Genomic DNA, 22,254 nt, shown 5'->3' on the forward strand with positions numbered 1-22,254 from the left:
CTGCACTCATCAGGAAAAGTTCACACTTTGGTGTGTGGTCGATCGACAATCTCGTTTCAATCACGGTTACTTATACGAGTAACCGTGTTCAATGTAGAATCCCTTGGAATGAAATGCGATGCGCATGTCATGAAAAACAATTGACGCTTTCCACATGACTGGTATCGAGGGCGTGGACGTAGTATCAGGTTTTTTCTAAATAACATATTTCTGAATAAATGAGCGAAAGATGCTGGTTGGTAATATATTTTGGGCTCGTAGCGAGGATGATTATTTTTATAGTGATCCACGATCTAATTTGGCATGATAAAAAAATATTACGACCCAGTGATCGATCCAAGCCACTCTTGCCTGGAAAATAATACATGTAGGTCAAATCCGAATGCGTTGCCTTTTGTTTCGTTTCACCTGGGTCTGAGATGATGCAAGGACAATCAACATTTGAATATACAGTTCTCTTAGTTGTCTGAGGTAAAAAGTAATCGCTCAGAGACCAGAGATTTTCTCTACGCAAGGTAATTTATATCTGTGAATATATTTATTGAACATTGCAGCCTAGACCGTGTCACTTTAGAATGAACTGTGCAACTCTGCATACTAGTATACCCAACTTGAATTCGGATTCCAACAAGCTGCCTCATCGCCAGAATTGAATTGTTTATTTCACTTTACACAGCTCAGATCAGTAACTATACACATAAACAAAAGATTAGTACTATCTACATTTAATGAACAATTGACAGTCACTGTTGTTGAATAAATCAGTCAGATTAGAATACTAAGCTCCGCCCAGCCCATGGGTAGTAAATGTCGGCCTTCAACATAGATCAATGTGCCATCGTGTATTAGTATTTGTTGGTTCGGAGATCTGAAAATTATTTGATAAAGTTTAGTGATTTCCCCATTAAACCAATGTGATTTGAAACAGTTTAGATTAAATTATTATTTGAAGTATACATTTGTTTTTTGCCCATTCTATCAATCCCAGAGTTTGAATGTGGTATATTGACCAACATTGTTCAAACATGGTATACAACAACATCAAATTGTACCAACACGTACCATTGTATTCAAAATAGCTGACAGGCACAAATTGTCTTTGTTAGTGGTATTACACAACTGGATTTAATATGTACCGGTAGATCCATATACAGCATTTAGGTTTTACATACTATTTCATGACTGGGACTGTGTCATGTCCATGACTTGTTAGTCCTGGTTGCAGACAAAAACTAGCTGGTAAGGGGTTGATGGATAGAAGATGAAAAAAATATTTTTTTTTTTTAAATAATTTCCCTTCTACCGTACTTCCCCGAGCATAAGCCCCTCTCCGAGTATAAGCCCACCCCTCTGTTTTTAGACATTTAACAAGTTGAGGGCATCCCTGAGTATAAGCCCATGGTGTTTTTACCAGGCATCGACGACATTTATTAAAATATGCATGTAAAAAGTAATTCATAGCATAATAACCGTGAGTGGTACGGTAGTTTGGTTCCTGCTTTTACGAGAAAACTCGCATTAATTTCAGGCTGGCGAATGTACGAAACATGGCTCGCACATTTTCTATTCTGTTATTTACTCAGGATGAACCCCGATGTTGCAATACTGAAGTAATTCATATTTCTTTTGAGTAGTAGTTTTAGAAACGCCAAAAATGTGATCGTCAAGTCGTGAAACCTGGTCATTGAACATCGTTTTACTTTTCCGAATAACCGTGTCCATTGAAACTTTCGTGAATGGGATGTGATCGACGTGACTGGTGACCGTGAAAAGTTTAAATACTTCCTCCACCCTCAGTTTACCTTTTGAAAATTGCGATCAACAGCTTTAGGGGAAAAATCACTGTTTTCTGTCGAAATCAGATCGCATTTTAACATCGCGGGATTCACTTCAGCATTGCGCTGGAAAAATTACTTCGTCAATAATCAGTAAACTTTGTCTGTACGACACAACATTTTGATTGGTTAACGAAAGACGTGACCTGTTAGGTCAAAGGAAGTTGTTCAGGTCAAGTCATGATGCAAAACACCATGGCAGAAATTGCTTTGTATCGTGAGTTCGCGTATGTTCGAAAACATCCCACAACGAGGATAATGATAAAGATCTTGCCTTCGACTGTTTTCCCACAGACCTTAACCATTTTTGCACTGTAAATTCAGACAGTATGTAAATCGTATTGTAATAAAATGTGTGTATTTTTATGAACATGTTTGTTTCTTCATTGTAAAACAGTGTTGTGGAAATCAAAAAGACATATTTCTCAGAGACCGACGCTGTGAACGAAAAATATAATATATGGTTGGGAAGATGGTTATAATTTTAAACCCCCCAACAAATAAACTTTTCTGAGGTGGTCCTCGAGTATAAGCTCACCCCCTAATTTTCCCGATTTTACATGTTCAGGCCCCTGGGCTTATACTCGAGGAAGTATGGTAACTCTCTGTGGTCCTATTACATTGAAATTGACATACGAATGATGTATAGAACCTTGGATGTATGTGACTTGTACTGAACATTGAGATAGACTACCAGTAAAACCACACAGGAACTGTGCACAGTAAATACATATTTGTCATTTTCATAAAACTGATGCCAAAAAAAGATCAACTTGTTCATGGACCATGGGCAGACTCAAATCAAGAGGCCAACATTGGGAAAAACTTAACATTAAATGTTAGACTAGCACAACACATAGGTACAGCAAAAACAAGGCATTGAGAAATGAGAAGAAACTCTTGACCAAAAATAATCAACGAAACTCTTGTGTTTTCATGAGAAGTCAGAATGAGCTTTATCAAATACATAATAATCTGGCTAGAAGTTTTCAAGAAGTTATCAGCTAAAGACAGTCTGGTGTTGGTGAAAACCACACATGCTTGTTATAAAACTACAAAATCAAAATACAGATGGAACTTCTGAGGGGTTCATTCATACAAGCAATGAATGACCACAAACTTTGTTCATGAATATAGCTATGGGAGCCACTCACCTTTTTGAGATGTAACTTTTGAATTATCCAGCGGGTTTTCCATTCCAGGATATTTATGCCCGAATGAAAGATGATTGATACGATGACTCAAATTAAACTGAAAATAGACACAAATTTATCAATTAAAGGAAAAAAAAATCTTGTACTATGTATGTATTTTTTATCGAATAAAACATGTCAACCAAAATGGAAGTAAATGTTTATTGGTTTGTGCAGTATAGATTACCTTTTCTCCACTGAATGCCTGTAGATCATGCACGTGTACATGATGTTGTTGAAAACTTTTACCTGGAGCAAAATGAAAATTACCAGCAACCTAAAACAGATAATAGTGTTGGAGAATTTATTTGGTAATTTATTGCGAAAAAAATATTTTTAATAATGAAGTTGATTGAAATTGAGTTAAATCTCTGCCTGACTTCATAAAGTTTGTCTCTTTGCTATTAAATAATTACACCACTGTTGGTCATGTGAACCAATGTGCTGGCTGTATGTTTATTTCTGTAATTTAGTCTTTTGTTTTTATGTATAATATACTGTAAAAATGTCTTTTTTGCGAACATGTCTTTTTAGCGAATTTAGCGAGTGAACTGATTCGCTAATTCAAGATGTCACTAATGACTTCATGGAGGTGATAACTGCGCATTTGTTTTGGTATGCGCCAGTGTGAAAACAGGAAATCAACAATGACAAGGGAGATCCGCTAAATCAACATTTCGCTATTACATCATTTTACCACAATTCGCTAAAATTGCATGTCACTTTTTCAACATGTTTTACAGTAGTTGGGTATTTCTAAACTTGGCTTTGCTTAGTGTCACAGTTTGTAATTTTAGAGGTGGATGCGAGCTATTAAAAAAGTTCACAAAGTTTGGTTTGAACCACGACTTTGGTATTGGGAGTATCTATATCACCTAGTCTATGAGGGATTAGGTTGGAGTAGCTATACAAATGAAGATGTTTAAAGAATACATTATTAGCCATCATATGTAGGGGTTTTGTCATTTGTAGAATCACACAATTAGCTATGGTCTTTCAGTTTAACATCCACATTTATTCATCTCGATATAAATGCAGGAACTATTTTGCTTCATTGATGTAAGTGGAGTGATATTCATTATCATAAACACTGTTCAGTGCATCCTTGCTAGCCAATGTTTGTTTATTCAGCTCACCTCACCACTATGGATAAAATAGAAACATCTACAGTAGAAGATTTTCTTCCCAGCCAGAGATTTAGCTGACATTTTACAATCTTTAAATTGAGAGACGAAAGTCCAACTAGTGGTAATTAGATTCAATCTATTAATTTGTTTCCCCATTTTTTACTCTACTACAACTAAAGAAACCCAGCTATCAGCCACCGTGAAATGTGTGATAATACATATGTGCACGATGCAAGCTGTTATGCTCTCAGTATAAGTAGATAGATTTCAACCAACTTTTGGCCACATACAAAGACAACCCTGGCAAGTGAGAACTGTGGAAAGGCTGCCAAAAATGCATCAGCAAGTCATTGTGATCAGAAAAAAAAACATGCAACCATACAAGTTTTCATGTGCCAAACTCTAAGTGAGCACATGCTTTAGAGATGCCTCCAATCAAATCTATGCATTTTACCTAAGGGAAATATGCGACTTTTCGATAGAATCATGCGCAGATTAGTTGTGGAGTATATTTACTGGCAAAAACTTGTAAAAAATTTCTAGTTGTCCAGTTAATTCTAGGAAATGATAGCTTATGGTTAATAGCCTTAAGCTACTTTTAATTTGCACGCAACTAAATAATGATTGCACATTGGAATTTTAGCTTGATATACAGATAATAGTCCACATACCTTGTTAACCTCCAGGTGTCCATAAACCTGGCATCCTTCTCCTGATTGCGATTTCAATTTGTCTGACCATCCCTCTCGAGAACACTGTGCAATACCATCAGCATTATTAAATGCCCAACCCTTTCGTCGATACGCTTCCCTGACATCCTCACATGTATTGCAGCATCTGAAAGAGTAACTCGCTCAATATATGTTTTCTATATACTGCCCTCATGGCATCTGGTCAACCAGTATAGCGCCCTCACACATCCAGTGTGAAATTCACCATGGTATTAAAATCTAGTGCATATATGTATACTTCCAGATCCTTACCACTTTTCAGACAGTCAAAATGTAAAAAGGTATACTCCTTCTCAGACTACAGTTTTTTTTACAAGGGTTATGCATATTAAGCCATTTTGTGAATTAACAGTGTCATCGTTTGAACAAGATTTTCAAGGATTATATTTTGCTAAGTTGAAGATTCATTTCCAGATTAAAAAATGGGACCCCTATCCAGTGGCACATACATACGGGTATGTTGATACTGCCAAATAATTGCATTGCACTCATCCAAATTACTTACTTTAGATCTTTACTTTCAGCTCCATAGCAACTTTCACATCGATCTGGGTCTAATTTATCTGTTCTTTTTGCTAACTGAAACAAATTGTAAAACCTATTTTAAAACTTGTCATTTAATTGAGATTGCCGATTTGTGACACCAAATGACTTCATGATTTTGCAAATAAATTGACAAACAGTAGCATGTGTGATGGCTGGATTGTTTTTAGATCTGGTTGAGGACGAGTATCATCCACAAACCAAAGGTGCACAGATAATACAGCCCACTATACTATGAGTGACAACCACATTTTTTTTACTTGAATTTTGAGGATTCCATTTTGACTCTGTATTCTTACAAAATCATGTTAGAGGGCACACTGGTGAGAAATGTTATAGTGTTAGACACAATCTACCAGTACCATCAAACTCATACATCCGTTCTAATTACAACATAAAGGGACTTTTCTATGCATACTTACATCAAAGTCCTTTGCTTCTTCACTTTTATCACCAATATCTTCTTTTTCTGGCGTAGCTACTGGTTTACCATTTTTATCTATTCTACTTTTCATTATATTATGGTCTACGTCTAGTTGTTGTTCCCCAGCTACGTCCATTGCATCTATACTCAAATCTAATACCAAAAAAACATGCAAGCATTATCCTTGGAATCAAGCAGGGTCACTTACTCTTTGGTTGCAGTATACATGTTTGTATTGGTAATTTTGAAACTCAAGGTTTCACACCACAATTAGAAGGTGCAGGGTCACACAGGCACCCACAAATGTAATTTGAAAACAACATGGATGTATTTTAACTAGTATGATTTTTAAATATGATTTGTTAATTGAATTTTTTAAGCACAAATAATAAGTTTCGAAATATCACTGCATGATGAGCTCTATTCGTCTGAAAGCGATAAAGTTCCATGAAAAGTTGAGATTGGTGAAACCTTTGTAAATATGAATACTAGCATTGACACAGAAGACATGCATAAAATAACACACTGTAACAATGACAACAATTACTTACATCCACATGGTAATGTAGGGAAAGTTATATCAAGATTTATTCTCATCTTTTCACCTCTTGTTGTGTCTACGTATAGTTCTGGTGTCACCTGAAATACATTACAGTTATCGTCGTTGATGATTACCATTTTATATAAATCACCTGTCTGCCACCAACCCTATCACTAGTCTGCCACTAACTCTATGCCAATTCCTTGTTACTTTCACACAAGTGGAAAAGGCTAAAAATACCATAATAATGTCATTGGTACCATTGCATTAACCTAATATGAAATCAAGAAGCATACACAAGGACAAGTGGCAGCCTTTGGTAGCTAACAATTTAACTGAGAGCTTTGAAAAACAATTGTGATTTGAGTAACAATGACAGCCTGCTGCTGTAACTAAAAAGATATATGTATCAGCAAAATTTGGTTGTTTGTTATTACTCACCTCTTTTGTTAAATAATAGTTAAGTTCTGATATAAATAATATAAACATCAAAATGCCACTTATAATTGTAACTGAAAAAAAGGAAAAGAAAAAACAAATTACAATCCATGGTTTATACCAGGCGACACATAAAATCATTCAGTGAATAACATAGTCTTGCAGTGTCTTAAGACAACCTTCTCTGTGACATTATTTCATGTCAGGATTTTCAACTAAATTTTATTCCTATTTTTTTTACCAAATTTTAGATAAAATTTTAAAAACAATTGTAATTGTAGTTACCCTTAACATTGCTTTCCTCAAATGTTTATGCAATATTTTGCACATTTTTGTGATTTTTTCTCTCTAATTTCTTTGTGAATTTTTGGCATTGGGCCATTCCAGTTTATATCTGCACCCCCTCCCCCTGTTGATGAGTTTGTGTGTTTAGTTCATACAGGGTATAATTTCCATGGGTGTACAAGTCATACAAAGTTTTATTTCCAAATCACCATTCACCATACAGTAATGGAAATCCAAAACTATAGTTCCTACTTATGGTGTTGATGAGTTCCTTTGTGCCACCATACAGAGTAGGATTTCCAAATATAACTTTCATCATATGCTAATTTACCAAGTTCAAAATTTTATATTTGATAATGGAAATCCAAACTAGTCCTGATTCACGGTGTTGATGAGCTCATTCGTGCTACCATACAGAGCAGGATTTCCAAATATAACTCTCGTCATATGATGCCAATTTTCCAAGTTCAAACTCCAACTGCGGTAAAGGGGAGGGACATCATATTAGTTACAGAATTAGCATTTTAAAACAAGCGGCCTGTCAGCTGAGATAGCTCTGCTGTTAGCAATACACATTTCAATTGAAGAACTGAAGATACATGTATCATTAGAAAATGAACAATATGTATAGTATCAAAGCAATCGGACTTGCTGTTTTCAACAAGAAGACGAAAATATCACTTGTTACAAAAAATGACAAAAATATCAAAATATCATCATGAAATGAACAAATCTGAGAGAGGTCCACATATAGTACCTATATATGTAATATCAAAGAAATCGAGCTTGCGGATTTTAACAAGAAGTCGAAAATATCACTTTTTACCAAAAATGATAAAAATATTCACAAAAATTAGAGAATTAAAGATATCATCATGAAATGAATAATCTAAGAGAGGTCTACCCAAGGTCTACATATACATATACACCAAGTATCAATGCATTCAGGCTTGTAGTTTTCAAGAAGACACGAACGACATTGACGGACAATCACTCATATGATAAGCTTCGCTCAACAAAGTCGACAGCGGAGCTAAAAACGATGCTCACATCACCCACAAATTAAAACGTGTGTGCGCGGGGGACTATCAGATTGTCTGTAAGTTAGGCAATCTTGACAAGGCCAGGGGTACATCACCAGTGGCGGATCTAAGGGGGTTCTTGGGGTCTTGCGATTTTAAAGTTTGGAAACACGCCCCCCCCCATAAAATAATCCTGTATTCGCCCCTGATCACATAACGTTACACAAATACAATATACAGGGTTGCCATTCAAAATATTCCATAAATTTGTGATTGTTGAACCTAATAAACAATGACTGCTGAAACATTTGTAACCACGCTGTCCTCATTTTTAAAAATAATCCTCGCAGATAGGCAAAATTAAACATCAGTTACGACTCAAACTTTAATTTCAATATGACTGGGAGTCAAACATATACTAATCGTAATATTTTCGCACATTAAATTTTGTTGAAAAAAGTTTTTTGTTTGAGAGGATGTTTTATCAATCAAAACAACCTTTAATGAATGTATTCAAAAGAAATATTTAATAAATTCTTTCATATTCACAGCAAAGATACTTGGGGTGGTCTCTGTTAGATTTTGTCAAAATATGCAAATCTGGATTTTTAGTGAATATTTTTGGGAAAAAATGTTATTTTTGACATCTAGTCCAAACCTGCAAGTCCAATTGCTTTCATATTTGCAGCAAATATACTTGAAGTAGTCTTCTGTCAGATTTATTAAAAAATAGAGATAGCTTCACCAAATGAACAACTTTGAGAGAACTTTGTACATGTGTCTACATTTTTTGTACATGTCAGACTTTTTGGAGAAGAAATCGAAAAGATGAATTTTACAAACAAATTCACTAAAAATAGAGTTTTACATACAATGTCATTTTGACACAAATTTTACTTTGATTAAGAATCAGCCCAAGTACCTTTGGGTGCAAATATGAAAGCTTTTGGTCAAGCGGTTCTGGAAAAGAAGATGAACAGTAAAGTTGGATGCGGATGATCAGTCATACCATGAGCTCTGCTAAGTCATCTTCGATGACAATAGAGCTAAAAATTGTCTACAGGACTATCAAAATCGGAAAGGAAATCAAACGGGTGGTTCACCGCATTCATCTGCGACCACTACCCAAGTTTCAAATAAACGTACCGGTACTTTCTTATTTTGGATCGTATATTTATTTATTTTTTTTAGATTAAAAAAAAAAAATTTGTTTTAAATAAAAAATCATGCAGTTTCCCCATTGAAATCAAAGCCAAAAGATGGCACTACATCAGTAAATCTCTAACGTGTTGCATTCACCATGAAGTCGCTGAACTGTCATTAACATATTTAAATGAGCTATGGTAATTTGAACACATTGGCACCATCCATTCAGGTCACTCATGTGCTTTGAATAACATTGTGGAAATCGTATCGCAATTACTACTGAGTAATAATCAACAATTGCAACACTTAATAAGTAAGGTATTCACTTGTGAAATTCATGACCGGATTGCGTACCATGATTATTTGCTACTAAGCAATGCATTCATGTTTTTTTAGCTCTGCTGTCGACTTTGTCGAGCGGAGCTTATCATATGAGTGATTGTCCGTCGTCGTCCGTCATCCGTGTCAATGTTTTACTTTTTCGACTTCTTCTTGAAAACTACAAGCCTGAATGCTTTGATACTTGGTGTATATGTACCAGTACCTTGGGTAGACCTCTCTCAGATTTGTTCATTTCATGATGATATCTTCAATTCTCTAATTTTGGTGAATATTTTTGTCATTTTTGGTAAAAAGTGATATTTTCGACTTCTTGTTAAAAACCACAAGTCCAATTGCTTTGATATTACATATATAAGTACTACATGTGGACCACTCTCAGATTTGTTCATTTTGTAATGATATCTTTAATTCTCTAATTTTGATGAATATTTTTGTCATTTTTGGTAAAAAGTGATATTTTTTTCTTGTTAAAAACCACAATCATTTATGGTGAAAAATGATATTTTTGAATTCTTGTTGAAAACAGCAAGTCCCATTGCATTGATACTATCCATATTGTTCATTTTCTAATGATATCTTCTGTTCTTTAATTGAAATGTGCATCGCTAACAGCGGAGCTATCTCAGCCGAGAGGCTGCTTGTTTATTCAATACTTTACCAACAAAATTACAAAAATTAATGTATATTATATTAAATATACTGAGTATTTTTTTTTTTATAATGTGAAGTTTTTTTGATTGACTGTAATTTTTCAAAATTTCATGATGCCTATTGTAAAACCTAATTAAGGCCTTTCACTCCTGTGACGTCTTAATTAGAGTGCGCCTATTTAAAAGATTATACGGTATCTTGCTTTTCGTCAGCCACGAATGTCACACTAGAGGAACTTTATCGATGAAGCCGACCAGCCCGTGCATTTTTATCAACACACAGTGACATCGAGAAAACTTGTCCTTACAACTGATCAAATTTTGTGGAATACATCATCATTGTAGTGATTGGTTTGCTGTTTGACTATATCTCGCGGCCTGACAAACAAAGATTTGTATATTTCTAGAAATGCATCATTTGTTGTATATTTGTATTCCTATTACAGAGAACAGTAAAAAGTTTGCATATACACCAGTAAGAGCACATTTTAGAAGCAAGGGAACAATTTACCAGTCATTTTGGAAATTTTTCGGGGGATATGTTTATTCCGTGGGGTATGTTTATTTGGGTTTGAAGATTTGTCCGTGGGGTATGTTTATTTGGGACTTGAGAGTGTAGATGCGCGTGGAAAAGGTGAGGCGCAGTGTTGTATATATGCCACCACAGTCCGTGATAGAGGGACTGTGATGCCACTCTGCGTGTACGTGCAAATTTGACTAGCACGTGGCATTCTAATCATAACCTGCGCGCAAACCAGAAGTTTGCTGAGTTGGAACAAAAGAAATGTACGCGCAAATATCAGACTTGTGGGCGTGTGGGCTTGCATGTGGCTATCTAATTATAAATGCCAATGAAATATGGAAGTATTAAGTATGTTGAGAATACAGCGAAATCATTGCAAGAAGTTGCACTAGTCTTCACTCCATATTGATTAACATGCACCACCCATTTGGTTAAAGATCCTTATTGATACAATATTATACATACATGTGTAAGCTTTGGTAAGCTTCCACTTATTATTTCAGTCAATCACGAAATACAACACAGTGGTCCGCTTTACTCATTCTTAATTGTGGAGATGAATGAATTTCAGCTGTATGTAAAATGTATTTGTATATGATACACATCCACTCGTTTGATTTGACAGTGTTTCATGCCTGTCATTCGCAGAAACATTTATCACCGCGCCACTTTTTTGCCTTGCAGTATTAACAGTACTAGTTCGAGTGGCCTGTGAATTATTTACAACTGATTTGTTTCAGGCTTGTTGGCGAAACAAGACTTGTTAAAATAAACAACTTCGGTCCTATAGCTACCGGGCTGATATAGCGCGAACAAGCATGTGGGGAAAGCTGGCGCAAAATACGTGTAGTTGCAAACGCTGAGAACTTCAAAACACCGGACGCGGTATGCCTTTGATGTGAGGTCGTTTGAGACGGCGTAGTTGGACTATTCCATTGCTTTTATGGGTATACGAAACATTGCTTTAACACTGAGAATGGATATTAAAAAGCAACAGTAATTGGCAGTTTGTTGATATTTGATGTTGTCATTTACTTTGTATTAGTAATATCATTAAGGTCTATGGTAATATTAGTTTGCGAGTGTCAGGTACTCAGTTTCCCGTTTAATGGCATGTCCCATTGCCAGTAAATTTTTCCTTGGAATATCTTACTTTTAGTTTCACTTCTATACCATCGCGATGTACCCTCCGATATCATGTTTTGCAACAACGACATTTTGAATGCATAACAAAATACAGTTAAAGGCCCAGTAGCTGTAATGAAAACGTCTCTAACGGCGTTCTAAATAACTATTTTGGGTTGAAAACTTGTTGCATTTATCTTTGAAATTGCTTATCTCCTGTTATAATAAAAGTTACATCGATCTCTGTGCGGATACGAATGCGGAGAAAATGCTCACGATCGAACTCAACGCCATATTTCTAGGTGGTCTGACTGATCACGAGATGAAGAACTCCAACAATCATTGACGCTGCAGTTCGGCGTCTTCTACACCGATCTGACGCATATCGCGTTAGGTGTGCCGGGAGTTTGTTCGAAATTTCGAAGTCAATTGTCGATTGCCACATATTTTACGGATATATTAAATCGTTTCAGAGGCCTGTTTACTAAATAATGATAAATGAAACTTAGAAAGCTTGTAAGAACAAACTGGGCCCAAATCGCGCAAATTGCAATAAGTTTACGCTGGTTCGGATGGAGTTCTACGCGCGATTTTATTGCGCTCGATTAGAACCAAAAAATTATGAATTATTATGCTTATTAGGGAATTAATATGAACAGATTTTTACTCCAAACTAATTAGGTTTGTACATTGTCCTAGAGCATCTTTGTACTAAGTTTCATTGAAATGGAATAATTAGTACTTTAGATATCAGTGTGAAAGCTTAAAATTGGTTAATTATGCAAATTAGGTAATTAATATGTACAGATTTTAACCCACAATTATCCAGGTCTGTCTATTGTCCTACAGCATCCATGTACATTCATTGATATGTGATGTTTAGTACCTGAGATATCAGTGTGAAAGTTGGTTAATTATGCAAATTAGGTGATTAATATGCACAAATATTTACCAGAAACTCATTGGGTCTGCATAATTCTAGATTCATTGAAATTTGATGATTAGTACTTTAGAAATCAGTAGAAAAGCTGAAAATTAATTATGCAAATTATTTATTAATATGCACAATTATTTGCCCTAAAACTAATCAGGTCTTTGCTTAGTCCTAAAGGATCTATGTACCAAGTTTCATTGAAATGCGATGATCAGTACTTGAGATACCCGTGGAAAAGCTGAAAATTAACTAATTATGCAAATTAGGTGATTAATATGCACAGATATTTATCGGAAACAATCAATCTCTGCATAGTCCTTGAGTATGTAAGTACCAAGTTTCATTGAAATGTAATGCTCACTACTTATATCAAATGCTGAAAATTAATTAATTATGCAAATTAGGTAATTAATATGTACTGATATTACCATAAAAACTATCAGGTCTGTGCAGTGTCATATGACATCTATGTACCAAGTTTCATTGAAATGTGGTGATTAGTACTTGAGATATCAGTGGAAAAAACGAAAATTGACTAATCATTATGCAAATTAAGTAATTAGTATCCACGGATTATTACCAAAAACTAATCAAAACCTAGCATTAGTTCAGAGCATGTATGTACAAAGTTTCATCAAAATCCAATGAGTGGTTGTTTAGATATCAGTGGAACAATCATGGAACAGCTAAAAATCAGCTAATTATCATGCAAATTAGGTAATTAATATGCACGGATTTTTACCAAAAACTAATCAAATCTGCGTATATGTTCAGAGCATCTATGTACCAAGTTTCATCCAAATCCAATGAGTGGTTCTTTAGATATCAGTGGAACAGTCATAGAATAGCTAAAAATCAGCTAATTATCATACAAATTAGGTAATTAACGAGCATGGATTTTTACCAAAACCTAATCAAATCTGCGCATTGGCCCAGAGCATCTATGCACCAAGTTTCATCAAAAATCGATGTATGGTTCTTGAGATAGCAGTGGAAGAGTCGGACACGCATACACACATACACACACACAGACACACTAACTGCAAAGACTCCCATTATGTGCTTCGCACATGGGAGTCAAAAAGCAATATCAAGTTCCGCGTATAAACACTGTTGTTAAGAGGCGGCGAAGCGAAATTTTAGCCAAAATCGGCTAGTAAGGCGTCATATGACACAGGTTTGTGCTGGGACAGCGCTTCCGGTGACGACACAGCGGAGTACTCGGAATTGCGCACGCGCAAACAATCAGCAATGACGTATGATGGTTTAACAAACGGAGCTTAGGGTACGTACAATAAACACTTCACGATGTTGATTCAGTTCTTTTAGCGAGCTTATAAAGCATACAGAAAAGGGCCCGGTACCAAATAATTGAACTAGTTTCAGCTAATAGAACGGAAATAATTGCTATTCATGTAGAACACGTTTGCAATACAAAAAACTAGGTCGTTACAGCTAGTGTATCTTTAATTCAAAAATTTTATAATAAGGCTAGCTGACGTCGCCCGCTGCTCTTGCTGGGACGTAAACCAAACCAGCCTGGGACGGAAGTGTTGCACAATGCCTTGGTTCAAAATAAAATTAATTTTTAAATTATTAAAATGTGGAGTATATGCGTACATGAAATAATAAAGTGTACAATAACAATGAATAAAACATTGTTTGATAAACTCGGCGAATAGAGGAATGTATATTTATCGCAACAACAATAGTATTCTACGACTTCCACGATATCGAATATAAAAACTTTTCAACAATGCAAACAGAATATTGCTGAAATAAAATAATCATCATCAAATCTATGTCAAAAGGTCAAGTTGCGTGAATACAATTTTAACGAAAGACGCGCTGGTAAGGGAAGTGACTCCTGAAAACTGAATGTTCTTTGCGAACTATCACTGGGAGAACGCAACATCAGTGCATTGGGCAAATGAATCAACAGCCATCTCTGCATGTTTTCGGTGTGATTATGGAAGAGATTGTTTACTTATTTATTTTTTTACGATGCAGGCAGCTATTTTGCACCTCTTTGCGATTTTCCCCAGATTTTCGGTGTTGGCAAATACGTTGACAACTCCGAAAAGTTTGACTGCCGATACTTATTTATACGGATGCAACTTAGAATAAAGAATAAACCAATGTGTTGGGGCAAATAAGTCATGTGTATACTCTTGATTCATTCCTTTCAAAGAGTCTGACTTGTACCTTTCAGTTTTTCTCAACTTTTATTGGCACCCATGAACTGGAATAGTTCACATTCAAATTTAAAACTCAACTCAACATCTAGCTATTACACCGAACATTACAACCCTTGTATACATTTTATTATAATATTTTATATCTTCATATGTTATTGGCATTAAATGCATCCATGTTTAAGTTTGCGTAATTGTTACGAATGCAACGCATTGTCAAGTCAGTAATATATCAATATTCACAGACCCAATACGTTGAGTTTGCGTAATTATTATGAAAGCAATTAGAATGTTGAACTATTCAGAGCCGGTACAATATTGTAAACAAATTTGCCTAAATAGAAAAGCAGCGCACTAAGTAATACGATTTTGAAATATTCAAAGCCAGTACAGAGTTGCGTAATTACAGTGCCGAGAGATATAATAACAATTTCACTAGATCGACGCGCAGAGCACGAAAGAAAAAGGTTGCTAAGGTAATGCGCCAGTTCAGCGCGTGACTTGGAGGTCAAACTTCGGCCAACACACCTTGATGTCAGCATCGCCTGAAGCAAGTTTCGCAAAGACGTACTTGAAGTTCATTTGCGCCCCAAAATGATGTCGCAGCATATTTTGTAATCCATGATACACTCCGTTTCGACTTTGGCTTGCTTTTCCTTCTTAGTGCATGTTCTTGTTCACGTAAAATGCGATCTCTCACCAATGTATTAAAACACTTTGAATTTATACTTTGCGTGATTATGATCTACGCGAAACATTAATCTTTGTAAACATTTTCTTAGACTATGCATGATGTATATTCACATAATCATGCGATCATATTTTATATTATGTTGATTTCTATGTCGTTCTGGATCCTTTGTGCTTTCATTTCATTTTCGCGTACATTTCCTTTGTTCTAACTTGTATTTTATTGCCACACGCAAGTCTGGTTTGCGCGAAGATTATGATTAGAATGCCATGCGAAAGTCTGACTTGCGCGTACGCGCTGAGTGGCATAAATAAAACTGCGCCTCACTTTTTCCACACGCAACTAACATACAAGACGACTGTGGTCAACTGGCATCATGGAATCTATGCATACATTTGCATAAAATGTGATCACCATTCGTTTGATTTCATACTCTCCCCTAAAGCTGAATAAATAAAACATGGTATGTAAAAAGTGTTATTTTGGCCAGTGAGCACACAAGAAAATTCTTATTATATGTGCAGTGGTATAATATTCTAAATATTTGAGAAACCTGTCTTACAACATGCAGTGGTTTTGCTAAGGTAGGGAAACATAAGTAACAATTTGGAGGAAACACGTAAAATATTCAATTTCATATCCTATCCTTACATCTATTTCGGGGGGCAGGTGAAATGGCTGGAGAACTGCGGTAACATTTACCTGCTTACTGCCCTTAAAATCAAAGAAAGCTTAGAAAGAACTCCCATGTGCTGAGAGTATTGGAGACACATTAAATATAATTCGAAATTACTTAGCTGAAAACTAATTATGCAAATCAGAAAATTAATATGACCAGATTTGAGTGTAAAACTAATGAGGTCTGCGCAATGTAACAGAAAATCTATGTCTCCAAGTTTAATTGAAATGTGATTAGAACCAAAAAATTTTGAATTATTATGCTTATTAGGGAATTAATATGAACAGATTTTTACCCCAAACTAATTAGGTTTGTACATTGTCCTAGAGCATCTTTGTACTAAGTTTCATTGAAATGGAATAATTAGTACCGTGAAAACTCCAAAATTTCGACCCCTCTAAAAATTCGATTGGCTATTTATTTGCCGGGTTTCGGTGTTTTATTTACCTCCAAATTTTCGACTCCACTAAAAATTGCCGACTCATTCTTATTCGAAAATTGCGACCAGTTTTAGTTTTCCCCCAAACGAAAAAAAAAACCGATGTGAGCGTTCAAACGGGACCTTCCTCGAAGGCATGAATCCGGGTTTCTGATTGACTGAGAGATTTTTATTTTATTGGTAACGAAAATATATTCTAAATAAACGAAGTTTCAAATAAAAACGAACACAAAAATCTCGGCATGCTGCGTTTCTGAATTGTTGATTATTACTGTACTCAGTAGTGATTATAATAATGTACACAAAATAAATTTGTTGAATGGTTATGAAATACAAATAAAAGTCAACTAAGTTTCATCGTAAGCGAATGATTCCGGTCTCGTATAAACGTTTAATGCTGTAGGATATCTGCCATGTTCTCTTAGGTCAAATAGGTCAAATCGCTAATTAACCAATCAAAAAGCTGGATGATGCCAACGTGTTCAAATTACCATAGCTTATTTAAATATGTTAATGTTATTGAACGCAATGCGAAGAGATTGATGTTGTAGTACGATATTTTGGCTTGGATTTTGATGCGAAAACGGCATGATTTTTTTTTAAATAAAAAAATTAGTTGTTTTTAAAGAATAAACTGGTCATCTGAAGAATAATTTAACATTGTTCACAGTGATAACAGCTCATTCTCGAAAGGAAGCTTACCCGCTCACGCTAGTCACGATAAAAATCATACACGTGTACTCTTGAATAGACAGACGTCAATGACTACGGTAAAACTTAGACTCTATTTTAGCCGGCAGGATTGATTGAAATGTCCGAAAAATGACGCCAAAATACACCTTAAAAGTCCCATTTTATTTTCTTAAATCCCATTTTATTTTTTAATCCAAGGGCGAATTTACGGCAGAATTTGGTCCCTCAAATAAGGGACACGTGAGCTTTGATTCTAACCGGATACATTGCACTGGGTCGGGGAGATAGTTTGCTAAACTTCCATGTATCTTTTGTCCAATGGGTACCTGTACTTCGAACATTCGCAAGTTTTCCTAGGTAGTGCGAGACAGCTTTGTCTTTTGACCTATTAGTTTTGTGCTGATCTCTTCTGCGCGTCTTGATGTTTTGTTTTGCTTGTCATAATACTCACTGATTGATGACTTTGTTTAGATTTTGAGTTACAACTCGGCCACGACTCTAAAAACATGTCACATTTCTAACGGCAATTATTTAAAACCAGTCGAAATTTTGGAGTTTTTACGGTACTTTAGATATCAGTGTGAAAGCTTAAAATTGGTTAATTATGCAAATTAGGTAATTAATATGTACAGATTGTAACCCACAATTATTCAGGTCTGTCTATTGTCCTACAGCATCCATGTACATTCATTGATATGTGATGTATAGTACCTGAGATATCAGTGTGAAAGTTGGTTAATTATGCAAATTAGGTGATTAATATGCACAAATATTTACCAGAAACTAATTGGATCTGCATAATTCTAGATTCATTGAAATGTAAATGATTAGTACTTTAGATATCAGTAGAAAAGCTGAAAATTAATTATGCAAATTAGGTAATTAATATGCACAATTATTTACCCTAAAACTAATCAGGTCTCTGCATAGTCCTAAAGGATCTATGTACCAAGTTTCATTGAAATGCGATGATTAGTACTTGAGATACCCATGGAAAAGCTGAAAATTAACTAATTATGCAAATTAGGTGATTAATATGCACAAATATTTATCGAAAACAATCAATCTCTGCATAGTCCTTGAGTATGTAAGTACCAAGTTTCATTGAAATGTAATGCTAACTACTTATATCAAATGCTGAAAATTAATTAATTATGCAAATTAGGTAATTAATATGTACTGATATTACCATAAAAACTATCAGGTCTGTGCAGTGTCGTATGACATCTATGTACCAAGTTTCATTTGAAATGTGATGATTAGTACTTGAGATATCAGTGGAAAAACCGAAAATTGACTAATCATTATGCAAATTAGGTAATTAGTATCCACGGATTATTACCAAAAACTAATCAAAACCTAGCATTAGTTCAGAGCATCTATGTACCAAGTTTCATCAAAATTCAATGAGTGGTTGTTTAGATATCAGTGGAACAGTCATGGAACCACTAAAAAATAGCTAATTATCATGTAAATTAGGTAATTAATATGCACAGATTTTTACCAAAAATTAATCAAATCTGCGCATATGTTCAGAGCATCTATGTACCAAGTTTCATCAAAATCCAATGAGTGGTTCTTTAGATATCAGTGGAACAGTCATAGAACAGCTAAAAATTAGCTAATTATCATGCAAATTAGGTAATTAACGAGCATGGATTTTTACCAAAACCTAATCAAATCTGCGCATTGGCCCAGAGCATCTATGCACCAAGTTTCATCAAAAACCGATGTATGGTTCTTGAGATAGCAGTGGAACAGTCGGACACACATACACACATACACACACACATACACACATACACACATACACACATACACACATACACACATACAGACACACTAACTGCAAAGACTCCCATTTTGTGCTTCGCACATGGGAGTCAAAAACACTGGTCTGGTGCATATACCGTACTAGTATTGAAGTCATGAAATTGTTTACTTCCTTAGTCTTTGTGATGTTATAATGATTTCAGAGTGTCTACAATGTCAATAAAATGTTTAAAAGTCTTACTATGAAGACTATAACATTATATGACATTAGTAACATCACAAACGAAGCAATATAACAATGATATTAATATTATATGCACAGACTATTTCATATACCACTCTTAAACCAAAAGGCGGTGTATATTATTACCCATGCCTGCCACAAATTAAGTGTGTTAACTAGTTACAAATATTTCATCAAATACAATGTAGTATCATTTATGTGTTATATAACAGTCTTAATTAAACACAGATAGGATAACCATGTGTGGCTACCCAGTGGCTCCTGCAGGAGATAGTTTGCAATTTATTTCATGATACATGTAACAAATTGGTGGATTAAAAAATATACCTGTCAGACAGATTCAATCATCTTTTCCTTCATCTTTTTCCTAAGTTTAAACTTAAAAACAGATTACCATTTGATATAGTGGCAGCTAAACTTGAGTTCAAAGATATAGCTTAAATACTGCCATAGCTTGCCTTTTTGCCATACAATGTTGGAAATCTAACCTCATCAACTGCTATGTAAAGATAATTATTAGACTCATTCTGTTGAGTGGCCATCCTTATCTAATTTCAGTAATAAATATTTCATACTGGCCAAATTGTGTTACCATATACAATAAGAATTCCAAGTTTTTTTAGTCATACAGTGTTGGAAATCCAACCTCATCAACCGGTATGTGGTGAGATAAACTAGGCCACATTTAATTTAGTAGCCATAACTGCCTGGATTTTCAGGAAAAAAATTTCCATACACGTCTGGATTTCCAGATTCTGTTTCTCCATATACAGTTGGAATTCCGGGGTATTTTCCCCATCATACAGTGCTGGAAATCCTACCTCATCAACAGGCTGGGTGCAGATATAAACTGGAATGGCCCATTCAGATGAATGCACATAATAAAACAATGGACTTGTATATATTTTCAGTGGTCATGGGTCAGGCTGGCAAATTTTTCAGCCAAAGGTACACACATGCAATGTGTATGTGTACATATATATTATACTTTGTACATTAGAATGAGCAGCTTAGTTTGGGTTGAGGCTGGTTTGGGACAACTAGGGGATCCTGGCCATACTGCGATACCCATGATAAGCCAGGCCATATTGTGATACCCATGACAAGCCAGGCCATACTGTGATACCTATGGCAAGCCAGGCCATATTGTGATACCCATGATAAGCCAGGCCATATTGTGATACCCATGATAAGCCAGGCCATATTGTGATACCCATGATAAGCCAGGCCATATTGTGATACCCATGATAAGCCAGGCCATACTGCGATACCCATGACAAGCCAGGCCATATTGTGATACCCATGACAAGCCAGGCCATACTGTGATACCTATGGCAAGCCAGGCCTTACCGCGATACCCATGATAGGCCAGGCCATACTGTGATACCCATGACAAGCCTGGCCATACTGCGATACCCATGACAAGCCAGGCCATACTGTGATATCTATGGCAAGCCTGACCATACTGCAATACCCATAACAAGCCAGGCCTTACCACGATACCCATGACAAGCCAGACCTTACCGCGATACCCATGATAGGCCAGGCCATACTGTGATACCCATGACAAGCTTGGCCATATTGCCATACCCATGACAAGCCTGGCAATACTGTGATACCCATGACAAGCCTGGCCATACTGCCATATCCATGACAAGCCTGGCCATACTGCCATATCCATGACAAGGCTGGCCATACTGCCATATCCATGACAAGCCTGGCCATACTGCCATATCCATGACAAGCCTGGCCATACTGCCATATCCATGACAAGCCAGGCCATACAGCCATATCCACGACAAGCCTTGCCATACTGCCATATCCATGACAAGCCTGGCCATATTGTCATACCCATGACAAGCCTGGCCATACTGTGATACCCATGACAAGCCTGGCCATACTGTGATACCCATGACAAGCCTGGCCATACTGCCATACCCATGACAAGCCTGGCCATACTGCCATACCCATGACAAGCCTGGCCATACTGCCATATCCATGACAAGCCTGGCCATACTGCCATATCCATGACAAGCCTGGCCATACTGCCATATCCATGACAAGCCTGGCCATACTGCCATATCCATGACAAGGCAGGCCATACAGCCAAATCCACGACAAGCCTTGCCATACTACCATATCCATGACAAGCCTGGCCATACTGTGATACCCATGACAAGCCTGGCCATACTGTGATACCCATGACAAGCCTGGCCATACTGTGATACCCATGACAAGCCTGGCCATACTGTGATACCTAAGACAAGCCAGGCCATACTGCGATACCTAAGACAAGCCAGGCCATAATGTGATATCCATGACAAGCCTGGCCATACTGTGATACCTAAGACAAGCCAGGCCATACTGTGATACCTAAGACAAGCCAGGCCATACTGCCATATCCATGACAAGCCTGGCCATACTGTGATACCTAAGACAAGCCAGGCCATACTGCGATACCCATGACAAGCCAGGCCATACTGCAATACCCATGACAAGCCAGGCCATACTTAGATACCCATGACAAGCCTGGCCATACTGCCATATCCATGACAAGCCTGGTCATACTGTGATACCCATGATAAGCCAGGCCATATTGTGATACCCATGATAAGCCAGGCCATATTGTGATACCCATGATAAGCCAGGCCATATTGTGATACCCATGATAAGCCAGGCCA

General features: G+C 36.3%; 1 protein-coding gene across 1 annotated transcript in view; it reads right to left on the minus strand.

Moving 5' to 3' along the window:
- LOC100367068 (endoplasmic reticulum-Golgi intermediate compartment protein 3-like) overlaps positions 1 to 22,254 on the minus strand; it is a 94,957-nt gene that overhangs the window by 14,680 nt on the left and 58,023 nt on the right. The window contains exons 2-8 of the mRNA XM_085508116.1: positions 6,836 to 6,906; positions 6,405 to 6,492; positions 5,852 to 6,006; positions 5,392 to 5,465; positions 4,827 to 4,992; positions 3,216 to 3,305; positions 2,990 to 3,086 (exon numbers count right to left, since the gene is read on the minus strand). Coding sequence (XP_085364242.1) covers positions 2,990 to 3,086; positions 3,216 to 3,305; positions 4,827 to 4,992; positions 5,392 to 5,465; positions 5,852 to 6,006; positions 6,405 to 6,492; positions 6,836 to 6,906 — 741 coding nt within the window. The remainder of the gene's footprint in view (positions 1 to 2,989; positions 3,087 to 3,215; positions 3,306 to 4,826; positions 4,993 to 5,391; positions 5,466 to 5,851; positions 6,007 to 6,404; positions 6,493 to 6,835; positions 6,907 to 22,254) is intronic.

This window comes from Saccoglossus kowalevskii, chromosome 14 (assembly GCF_978046115.1).
Source record: "Saccoglossus kowalevskii chromosome 14, keSacKowa6.1, whole genome shotgun sequence".
Lineage (NCBI taxonomy): Eukaryota > Metazoa > Hemichordata > Enteropneusta > Harrimaniidae > Saccoglossus > Saccoglossus kowalevskii.